This window comes from Phyllobates terribilis, unplaced genomic scaffold (assembly GCF_046119375.1).
Source record: "Phyllobates terribilis strain yellow unplaced genomic scaffold, ASM4611937v1 Scaffold_3__8_contigs__length_932513732, whole genome shotgun sequence".
NCBI lineage: Eukaryota > Metazoa > Chordata > Amphibia > Anura > Dendrobatidae > Phyllobates > Phyllobates terribilis.
In genome coordinates this window covers 882,745,126-882,757,202 of record NW_027362763.1, presented here as the reverse complement: position 1 = coordinate 882,757,202, position 12,077 = coordinate 882,745,126, and the positions used below count along the sequence as shown (strand labels likewise).

The window sequence follows — 12,077 nt, the reverse complement described above, 5'->3', positions numbered from 1 at the left end:
TAAGGTAGGAAAGATTAGCGCATTGACTTTCTTGGGAGAATTTGATTATAGTTTGTACTATGCTAATTAGTAATCTATGAGCAAACTGGCCACCTTTGCCAGTCTTACAGCTTGTACTCACTGGGCTATGGAGCATGATTAATGTATAACTGCTCTGCATTATTAATGCATCCATACAGTCAGAAGCACTAATGGTTTCTGTGCGTTGAAATTCTATTTTAAAACTGAACCATTTCCTTCAGTGCTTGAGCATCAGTCATGTATATTTATTTTTGTTTAATCTCAACTGATTAGTCTTTTCTTTCTTTAAAGGGAATCAGTCACCAGGCTTTAGTTAAATTTGAAAGCAGCATCATGTAGGGGCTGAGACCTTGATTCCAGCAATGTGTCACTTGCTGATCTGCACGCTGTCAGTTTGATAAATCACTGTTTTCTCTGCAGCAGATCTTGCAGTGCTCAGAATGCTGAGCTCTCTTTATACCCGTCCACACCACTGTACACTGTAGAGTGACAGAAGGCTGCTAATCAGTGGTGGGATATACAGATCTGTTGACTAGGAGACACCTAGTCTTGTAGTGATCTTTTGCTGATAAAACACTGATTTTATTAAAACCGCAACACACAGCCCAGTAAGTGACACATTGCTGGAATCAGGCTTTTAGTCCCTGCATCATGCTGCTCTCGGTATGTGTGTGTGTATATATATGTATGTATGTGTGTGTACATATATATATATATATATATATAATAATGTACCGATACAGTTATATGAAAAAGTTTGGGCACCCCTATTAATCTTAAGCTTAATGTTTTATAAAAATTGGTGTTTTTGCAACAGCTATTTCAGTTTGATATATGTAATAACTGTTGGACACAGTAATGTTTCTGCCTTGAAATGAGGTTTATTGTACTAACAGAAAATGTGCGATCTGCATTCAAACAAAATTTGACAGGTGCATAAGTATGGGCAAAAATAACAGCCTCTAGTCGCTTCCTGTAGCTTTTAATGAGATCCTGGATGAAGGTATTTTTGACCATTCCTCTTTACAAAACAATTCCAGTTCAGTTAAGTTTGATGGTCGCCGAGCATGGACAGCCCTCTTCAAATGATCTCACAGATGCTCAATGATATTCAGGTCTGGGGACTGGGATGGCCATTCCAGAACATTGTAATTGTTCATCTGCATGAATGCCTGAGTAGATTTGGAGCGTTGTTTTGGATCATTGTCTTGCTGAAAGATCCATCCCCTGCGTAACTTCAACTTTAACACTGATTCTTGAACATTATTGTCAAGAATCTGCTGATACTGAATGGAATCCATGCGTCCCTCAACTTTAACAAGATTCCCGGTGCTGGCATTGGCCATACAGCCCCAAAGCATGATGGAACCTCCACCAAATTTTACTGTGGGTAGCAAGTGTTTTTCTTGGAATGCTGTTATTTTGCCGCCATGCATAACGCCTTTTTGTATGACCAAACAACTCAATCTTGGTTTCATCAGTCCACAGGACCTTCTTCCAAAATGAAATTGGCTTCTCCAAATGTGCTTTTGCATACCTCAGCCGACTCTGTTTGTGGCGTGCTTGCAGAAACGGCTTCTTTCGCATCACTCTCCCATACAGCTTCTCCTTGTGCAAAGTGCATTGTATAGTTGACCGATGCACAGTGACACCATCTGCAGCAAGTTGATGCTGCAGCTCTCTGGAGGTGGTCTGAGGATTGTCCTTGACTGATCTCACCATTCTTCTTCTCTGCCTTTCTGATGTTTTTCTTGGCCTGCCACTTCTGGCCTTAACAAGAACTGTCCCTGTGTTCTTCCATTTCCTTACTATGTTCCTCACAGTGGAAACTGACAGGTTAAATCTCTGAGACAGCTTTTTGTATCCTTCCCCTGAACAACTATGTTGAATAATCTTTGTTTTCAGATCATTTGACAGTTGTTTTGAGGAGCCCATGATGCCACTCTTCAGAGGAGATTCAAACAGGAGAACAACTTGCAAGTGGCCACTTAAAGTAGCTTTCCTCATGATTGCATACACCTGGCTGTGAAGTTCAAAGCTCAATGAGGTCACAAAACCAAAAAAGTGCTTTAGTACGTCAGTAAAAAGTAGGTAGGATTATTTAAAACAAGAAAATAAGGGTGCCCATACTTATGCACCTGTCAAATTTTGTTTGAATGCAGATTGCACATTTTCTGTTAGTACAATAAACCTCATTTCAAGGCAGAAACATTACTGTGTCTAACAGTTATTACATATATCAAACTGAAATAGCTGTTGCAAAAACACCACTTTTTATAAAACATTAAGCTTAAGATTAATAGGGGTGCCCAAAGTTTTTCATATAACAGTGTGTATATGTATGTGTATGTATATATATATATATATATATATATATTATAATGTTATATACAGGAAGCAACTACCTCCTGTCAGCTTTTATTACTTTTTTTCATTTTATTTTAATTGGTATATAATATATGGCATGTATTTTCCTGCTCCTGTTAATTACTTAAAGGCAAGAGTACTGTAGGCCAAGGTGTTACAACCTTTTAGCATTGGGAACCCCCAGAAGCTAAACCCCAGAGCTAATTTAGACTTCAGACCACTTTATTTTAGCCAACCTCAGACCATACCATGAAATAATTCAAGCCCCTGCCAATAAGTGCATGCATCAATCACGACAAAAGACACAACATTTGCTGCAATTTTCTAAAATTGTGGCAAAAATACTGCAGTTTACCATGATTGCAGCAAAAAAGGCACCACCACAAAAAAGGCCGCAGTGTGTGAACACTGCCTGGAGTGCTGGTGTGCAAAACATCTGAGAAGACGCCGAGAGACTTCAACACATTGGGACCACCAGCCATCTGCATTGTCCAAAGTCTCCCACCAAGTGCCATACGTGTCCCATCAATGTCCATGCAAGTCTAGAAAACGCAGAATGGTGGAGGAGGTAGGATAGAGCCAAGAAGGATTTTGGGGATTGGCAGGGGCAGATGTAATTAATTTCTTACACCGCAGCCAACATCATGATGCAAGGTTTTTAACCAGACAGTGTGTAGAACCCAAATGTTTCATGATGAAAAACTCTTTAAAATTATAAAATTTTGTAAAATAATATGTTTCCTCAGTTCACATGATCTATTTTCCATTCTGTTATTTTTACATTAAAATACTTTTTAATGGAGTCTTGGATTTCAATTTTTGCATGCAATTATTTGCCACCGATTAGCCTCTGTTTTCTTAGAAATCCAAACTTTTAATACATTTCACACTTAAAATGTAAGAACCAGAGCAATTTTTTTTCTCTTGAACTTTACGTGTGTACTTTTACAGTGTGTACTTGCCATTTTACATCAGTGTGTACTTACAATACAATATTGGACAATCCCTTTACCTTAGAAGGATCGTTTCGATTTTCCCTGCAGCGTGTCCATAGAGAAGCCTAAGCATTACACCATTTTTATTGAATTCAGTGAGCTGCTTGGTTAATGCACTCTTGTGTTGGGTCTTTTAGAGCAAGATATACATTTTGTAACTGCTTTTATTACTAAATAGGGGAACCCGAACAGGATGGGATACACCATATGTGGACCCGGTGCAACCGTGCAGTGACCCAGCTTCCTACTGTCTGTTGCATTTGTGACACCCCAGGGGTCTGGTTGCCACAGTGATAGAGATATTATGTCTGAGAGCAGGTGGGAGGTCCTTTGGTCAGGGATCCTGTGCATGCCACACCTCCTGCCCAGTCTTGGGAGGGGAAGAACTTCCCCTGTATAAACCCGGGGCTGAGGCAGGGTGAGTCAGACAAGGAGAGTGGAGAAGAGAAGCAGCATAGGAAACAGCAGAGTTACAAGGAGTCAGGGGCTGGCAGCTACAGAGCTCGCCCTGACTAAGAAGATTCTTTACCGGACCCGGAGTCCGAGGCTGTGGGGACTAACTCTTACCCAGCAGCAGAATCCGTCGGGCAGGGGATTTCAGGTCCTCTGGCCCAGAAGCCCGAAGGCACGGTCACACGCGTGGGACCAGCACCGCCATCGTGGAGCGGAAGCCATTAGAAGGCCCCGAGTCACCGGCCATACGGGTGAGCACCACACGGTACACTCAGGGACGTGGGCTACTTACATCAGCTTCTAGCAAGGTAGCCAGAAGAGTACAGTCAGTTTGGGAGGCCTACAACTACGCCTGGCCAGGGGAGATCCCATCTGCTCAAAGACTGACCAGGCCCCATTTGCTAGCAAGTACTCCGGGAGGGTCTGTCGTTGTTACCAGTAAAGACCCTGAACTACACCGTACCGTCTCTGAGTGGTTCCTGCTACCCCCATCATCCACGTCGGCTGCCCTGAGGCCATACCCCTCCCGTTGGGGGTTATACTATCACGCTGCACAATCCTACCACCGGCCTCAGCGGTCTGCCCTGCAGCAGCAGCTTCCTGGCTGCACTCAACGGGTGGCGTAGTCATCAACCATCTACTGCTAGTATATCGCCGCGCAGTTTGACTCCCTGGGCACGGACCGGGTCGCCGCCACGAGATTACAACCCTCAAGAGATCCGGCTCCGGGTAAGCTCCCGCGTGCGCAACGCAGCGCGACACAGGCCCAGGGGCGCGTCAACTTTGGCGTAGTCGGCAGGATCTCGTGCCCGCAACCACCGGGTACTGCGTGCCTGAAAAGCAAAGACTGTTCAAACTTACCAGTGGTGAAGGTTTCCCGCCATCCGGCGCCATCTTCTACCTTCTTCCCGCCATCCGCGAAGTTTTCCCGCCATCCGGCGCCATCTTCGACCTTCTTCCCGCCATCCGTGGAGTTTTCCCGCCATTGGACGACCAGTGGGAGAAGGACCCGTACACCGTACTGCCCTCAAGCCACGAGAACCCGAAGGTCTGTACCATCAGTAAAGACGGAGGGGAAACCACAGCCATTGTATCCCGGGACCACCTGAAGAAGTGTCCCGAACAACTGAGGAACCCTGAAGAGGAACAAGAAGACCATCGACCCGTGGAAGAAAGGGAAGATATGGTTAGTACCGTGCTCGGGGACTTCCCTCGGTCTTGGACTCAAGTCAATGGTGCAGTTGTGGTACCCGTACTCACCTTCCTCCAACCATCATCCCAAGAACCTACGGAGCAACGGGTAGAGCTGGAAGAACAGCCGGTCCAGGAGGCAGAAGACTCCACACAAGCAGAACAGGAGAATCAACCCTCTGCTTATAGTGAGCCTGCCGTACCCCTAGTGAGACAAAGAGCCGGTAGACAGCTGCCCAGTTTACCCTTGACAGCTCCTACACCCTGTAGTTCAGGGCCAGACAGTCAGCTCCGTAGGTCCACTCGGGCCACTAGAGGCCAGTTACCCGCACGCTGGAGAATTTAAAGTGTATAAATTGTTTTATTTATGTTTTTCTGTGTCTTGTTGCTTGTGTATAATTTTGTGTTTCTAGTTATTTTTAGGAAACCTTGGTGGATTTACTGGGAATCCTTGTATATAGTTGGAGCGTAACCCAGGATGGACTAGAGACTGTTAAGGACTCGGGGTAGGACAGACCCCTACCTGGTTACGTCTCCCTGTGTTGGTGAAATGGACACCTTTGCTTTTCTTCAAAGACTGCATCCGGTTGCGGACACGCCGTAACCATCATGTGTTTTTCTTATAGTATTGTTATTGTTATACTTTGTTATGTTTTTCTAAATGTGTTTAGTCCCGGAGTACTAAATTTCACTAGGGGGGAATGTGACACCCCAGGGGTCTGGTTGCCACAGTGATAGAGATATTATGTCTGAGAGCAGGTGGGAGGTCCTTTGGTCAGGGATCCTGTGCATGCCACACCTCCTGCCCAGTCTTGGGAGGGGAAGAACTTCCCCTGTATAAACCCGGGGCTGAGGCAGGGTGAGTCAGACAAGGAGAGTGGAGAAGAGAAGCAGCATAGGAAACAGCAGAGTTACAAGGAGTCAGGGGCTGGCAGCTACAGAGCTCGCCCTGACTAAGAAGATTCTTTACCGGACCCGGAGTCCGAGGCTGTGGGGACTAACTCTTACCCAGCAGCAGAATCCGTCGGGCAGGGGATTTCAGGTCCTCTGGCCCAGAAGCCCGAAGGCACGGTCACACGCGTGGGACCAGCACCGCCATCGTGGAGCGGAAGCCATTAGAAGGCCCCGAGTCACCGGCCATACGGGTGAGCACCACACGGTACACTCAGGGACGTGGGCTACTTACATCAGCTTCTAGCAAGGTAGCCAGAAGAGTACAGTCAGTTTGGGAGGCCTACAACTACGCCTGGCCAGGGGAGATCCCATCTGCTCAAAGACTGACCAGGCCCCATTTGCTATCAAGTACTCCGGGAGGGTCTGTCGTTGTTACCAGTAAAGACCCTGAACTACACCGTACCGTCTCTGAGTGGTTCCTGCTACCCCCATCATCCACGTCGGCTGCCCTGAGGCCATACCCCTCCCGTTGGGGGTTATACTATCACGCTGCACAATCCTACCACCGGCCTCAGCGGTCTGCCCTGCAGCAGCAGCTTCCTGGCTGCACTCAACGGGTGGCGTAGTCATCAACCATCTACTGCTAGTATATCGCCGCGCAGTTTGACTCCCTGGGCACGGACCGGGTCGCCGCCACGAGATTACAACCCTCAAGAGATCCGGCTCCGGGTAAGCTCCCGCGTGCGCAACGCAGCGCGACACAGGCCCAGGGGCGCGTCACATTGAATGAATGCAAACCCCTGAGCGCATACATTTCATTGCTTGTTTGGTGGAGAGACCTAATGGATGCCTTGCAATCAGCTATTAAAGTACAACCAGTCTCATTTTCTGCCAATGCACAGCGCCCTGGGCCATCTTTCCACCTCTGGTCCTGAGGGACCTCTTACTATTAATGACGAACCCCCTTCTAGAATGCGTGAAAGTGAGTTTTCTAAGCTTGTCAGCCAGTATGGTGTGCCTTACAAACAGCTTGTCTATCTGAAACTTCATCTTACAACGCTAGTTTGCTGCTAAGGTTTATCAAACTGGATAATGTGGAAGTCCTATTTATGTGGCTTCTCAGTTTTTTGGCACTCTTTTTCCTTTCTACGAGTGATTGTTAATGGAGAAACCAAGTTCTTAATATTTTGGAATGAAAGACTCCGGTCTGGATGAATAAAACATGAGAATTCAACATCCAAAATCTGTTCCTGTAGTTAGAATTTATAGAATGTGATACAATGGATTGCATTGTCCGGTGGTACATTGTTGCTTAGGCAAGAGGTGAGGATTTTTTTTTAATTCAGATCAGTGTGTGAGAACAGTAATGTTGGTTTTAAAAAACATAACATTATTGGACAAGACGTAAAAAAACAAACAAATCTATTTTGAACCCATCAACAGTCTCGACACTTTTTTTTTCCCCAGCGCTGCTACCTGGAACACTAAATATATGGATAGTGACATCACACAGCTAGGACAGCCAGGCTCCACTGCCTTAGTGATGTCCTTTATTTCTGCAGAGAGTGATAAACATTTTACATATAGGTCACCAGTAGTGATGAGTGCAAGTGCTCATTACTCGAGTTTGGTTAGGGTGCTCAGGTACGCACAGAGTATCGTGGGTGCTCGAGTGACATGCTCGCATCCCCACACCTGCATGTTTCGCAGCTGTTAGACAGCCATAAAACATGCGGGGATTGCCAGTGTATGTCAGGCAATCCCCGCATGTTTTGTGACTGCCTAAAAGCCACGAATCATGCAGGTGCGGGGATGCGAACATGTCACTTGAACACTCGTGATACTCTGTGCATACCCGAGCACCCTTGGCAAATTCGAGCAATGAGTACTTGTGCTCATCACTGGTCACCAGACTTCCCCTACACATTCCCGCAAGGCTGTAATGAAGGCTGTATCTTTTTGTGAGTGTACCATAGAATCAGCTGGGATACTCAAATCTTGCAGGTAATATCTAATAATTGATTTATTGGTAGCCAATATTACACACATGTAACGGGTATTGTTAGATGCCCTGTTTAGGTTAAATGTACACGCCAATAGTTTTATTTTTTGGGATGGGCCCTGAAATATGCAGCATCTGTTCTATACAGATTTACATGCTTTTGATAAATGTCTCCTATTGATTATCAATCAGGGGGTTACCACAGCGTCTGAGTTCACGTACTCCTGCATTGAATAGAAGCACTTCTCCCTCTTATTGAATGGTGCTAGTTTCTTTCAGCAGTGCAGGAGTTAATCTGCTCAGCTTTGAGTCTCTGTAGCTTCCTTTTGGAAGTTCTCAACTGTGTGAAGTCTTGTACTGCCTGGTGAAGGAGTGGAGGATTCAGTGTTAGGTAGAGGTGTTTTCCCTCTGTTTGTGAGGGCATATTTTGTGTATTTGGTATTTTCATTTCTCCCTGTACGTCCTTCCATGTTTGGCTGGTTTGTGTATATACATACACTATTTCTCCCCACTTCCCTGGGTGGGGGAGGGGACAGATAAGGGCTGTTTAAGGAGTACAGCAAGTTACATGGCCCCAGCATCTTCACCATCAGAAGTAACCTGGGGAGCAGGGATAGTCAGAGCGCCCCTAGCTTTAGGAACAGAGTAGGAGCCCCTGGTCCCGACTTGTCAGACAACAGCATGGTGACATTATCACTGTTACAAAGTTTTCCGCATTGATCCCATTCAGATTTCTTTACTGTAAAAACACTTGACACAAATGAAATATTTTTGGAGACAATGATACTTTTCATAGGGTTTTTTTTTTCATAGTTTTACTTGGCACAGCATCTGACTCTATTCAGGTCACACCTTTTTATAAAATAAATCTAAAGTCTTTCACATTGTTACAACACGTAGCAAACTGTGCCTTGATTTATCTGTCAACTGTTACAGCATCTGGAATTCTGTGTCAGATGAGTGGGGAGACATTGCAAATATTTAGATGGAGACTATTGATGCTCCCTAAGTTACCTCTGTAAATTCTTGTCTAAAAGAACGATAGTCATCTGCATGTTTCCTTCTCGAACATCTGGTCTGGATGTTACCAAAAATGTACAGTTTCCTTGAGGTTATACGCATTTTTATAGCAGACAAACTGCAGAACCATTTAGAGATGAAAACTACAATGATATCCCTTTTGCTATTTTTTTTAACAAGGTAAAAAAAACTTTTTTACTTTTCTGAAATTGTTGCTTGATACAATTTCTAGTTTTTAACATGTAATATAAAATTCTGTGCTGCTAAATGTTATTTCTACTATACCTCTGTTGTCTCACCTGGTGAGGTGGATTCTTGAAGCACAGACTGTAGGCGATGGTGCAACCAATTCAACCAAAGGAGCCAAGAGAACTGGAGCAGGTGGACTGGCATGGCAGTAAGTGAAGTGGATGCAGTGATAAAGCAGAGTTGAGAAAGTGGCTGAGTCTGTAATAGAAATGTTTGCTCAGCAGAAAGGCAATGGAGCCTCAAGTGATGTAGCAGAAATGATAAAGCAGCAGAGTTAGACTTATAAAAGGTTTTGCTGTAAGGTGTAAGATAGTACAGGCCGGAGATTGATCAGAGGCGAATAAGTCATGAGGCACCTTGATATAGCAGAACTGGGTTTCTCAGGAAACGACTTGGAACATCAGAGCCGAATGTTAGATGATACCTTGATGCAGCAGAGTTGAATGATATAGTAGAGCCCAGCTATTGTAGCAGATATGAGCATGTTAGGGAGAACTTTGCTAACCAAGAACTGCAAGGAAGCAGAACCCAGTGGTTATAGCCGAGTTGTACATGTCAGAAGACGCCTTGGTAGCAGGTGTGATAAAGAAGAACCTAGCGGTTGTAGTAGAGCTGGGTATGTCAAGAAGCACCTAATTGGCAGATTAGTGGAGCCCGACCTGGGGATGTGGTTGTGTTCAATATTAGCCAATCACATTTAAACTTATGTTAAGCAGTAGTCAGTACACCACTTTCATTATTTAAAGCAATTCATATTTAACTCTATATAAAGTTTAGTTGTTCAAGTAGAATTTTCTGGACATTTTCTTAGTTGAGTTTTACAGCAAAAGCCATGGTCTGTAAATAGCTTACAACATGGGAAAGGGATGTCATTGAAATTTATCAGCCAGGAGAAGGATGCAAACAAAATTCCAAGGCATTAGATATACCAGGGAACTTGACTGTCATCAAGAAGTGGCTTCAATTAGGCACACGTGTCAATACCTAGAACTGGACATCCCTCAAAAGTTGATGAAGACATGAACAAAATTGGTCAGGGAGGCTGCCAGTAACCTTAAAGCAGCTGCTGAAATTTCTGGCAAGTACTGGTTGTATACTAAAAGTAACGATTTCCTGTATTCTTCATATGTCTGGCCTGTGTGGTAGGGTGGCAAGATGAGTCTTTTCTTACAAAGAAAAACCTCCAGGCCTGGATGTGTTTGCCAAAACCAACAAAGTTTGGCAAAAGCATATAGTAAAACGTGTTCTGGTCTGATGAGACGGGATTGAACTTTTTGGCAATTATTCCAAAAGGTATGTTTTAGCACAAAGCCAACAAGCCATATCACCAAAAGAACACCATACCCATAGTGAATCATGGTGGAGGCAGGATTATGATTTGGGGCTGTATTTTCAACATATGGAACTGGGGCTTTAGTTAAGGGTGGAGGGAATTATGAACATTTCTAAATATCATCAGTTAATTTTGCAACTAAACTGATTCTCCCAGATCAACTAAAGAATGACTTCACCAGAAGATGATCAAAGTTTTGGAATTGCCAAGCCCAGACCTGAATCCAATAGAATATCTGGGTTAACCTGAAGAGAGCTCTGTACGCTGGAGATTCCCTCACAACCTGACAGATGTACAGTGCCACTGCAGGGGAGAGTGGACAAAGATTGACCATTCTAGATGTGCCATGCTGATACTCCTACCCAAAAAGACTGAAAGCTGTCATAAATCCAAAGGTTATTTCAACAAAGTATTGGTTTAAGGATGTGCCTATTTACACAACCACATTTATTTTAGCTTTTTTTTTTTTTTTCTTTCTTATAAAAACATTTCAGTTTTAATTGAATTATACAGATTATGGTTGATTAAAGGTGGAAATTCTGAAATTATTCTTTGATATATATTGATATACACTGCTCAAAAAAATAAGGGGAACACTCAAATAACACATCCTAGATCTGAATGAATGAAATATTCTCATTGAATACTTTGTTCTGTACAAAGTTGAATGTGCTGACAACAAAATCACACACAAATAATCAGTGGAAATCAAATTTATTAACCAATGGAGGCCTGGATTTGGAGTCACCCCCAAAATTAAAGTGGAAAAACACACTACAGGCTGATCCAACTTTAATGTAATGTCCTTAAAACAAGTCAAAATGAGGCTCAGTATTGTGTGTGGTCTCCACGTGCCTGTATGACCTCCCTACAACGCCTGGGCATGCTCCTGATGAGGTTGCGGATGGTCTCCTGTGGGATCTGTTGTAGGATGAAATTGGCTCCAATCAAGTGCTGTCCACAGGGTATTGCATGAAATTGCAAAATGGAGTGATAGCCTACCTTATTCAAAATCCCATTTACCTTGTACAAATCTCCCACTTTATCAGCACCAAAGCAACCCCAGAGCATCACATTACCTCCACCATGCTTGACAAATGGTGTCAGGCACTCTTCCAGCATCTTTTCAGTTGTTCTGCGTCTCACAAATGTTCTTCTGTGTGATCCAAACACTTCAAACTTTGATTCATCTGTCCATAAAACTTTTTTCCAATCTTCCTCTGTCGAATGTCTGTGTTCTTTTGCCCATATTAATCTTTTCCTTTTATTAGCCAGTCTCAAATATGGCTTTTTCTTTGCCACTTTGCCCTGACGGCCAGCATCCCGGAGTCGCCTCTTCACTGTAGACGTTGACACTGGCGTTTTGCGTGTACTATTTAATGAAGCTGCCAGTTGAGGAGCTGTGAGGCGTCGACTTCTCAAACTAGAGACTCTAATGTACTTGTCTTGTTGCTCAGTTGTGTAGCGGGACCTCCCACTTCTCTTTCTACTCTGGTGAGAGCCTGTTTGTGCTCTCCTCTGAAGGGAGTAGTACACACCGTTGTAGGAAATC

At 44.1% G+C, this 12,077-nt stretch overlaps 1 protein-coding gene across 4 annotated transcripts in view; it reads left to right on the top strand.

Moving 5' to 3' along the window:
• MTHFD1L (methylenetetrahydrofolate dehydrogenase (NADP+ dependent) 1 like) overlaps positions 1–12,077 on the top strand; it is a 267,649-nt gene that overhangs the window by 196,422 nt on the left and 59,150 nt on the right. The window contains exon 27 of one of the 4 annotated variants that reach the window (XM_073672672.1): positions 5,441–6,041. The exons of the other annotated variants lie outside the window; for them this stretch is intronic. Coding sequence (XP_073528773.1) covers positions 5,441–5,488 — 48 coding nt within the window. The 3' untranslated portion in view covers positions 5,489–6,041. Of the gene's footprint in view, positions 1–5,440; positions 6,042–12,077 lie in introns of those variants that run through there. 4 annotated transcript variants of the gene reach the window in all.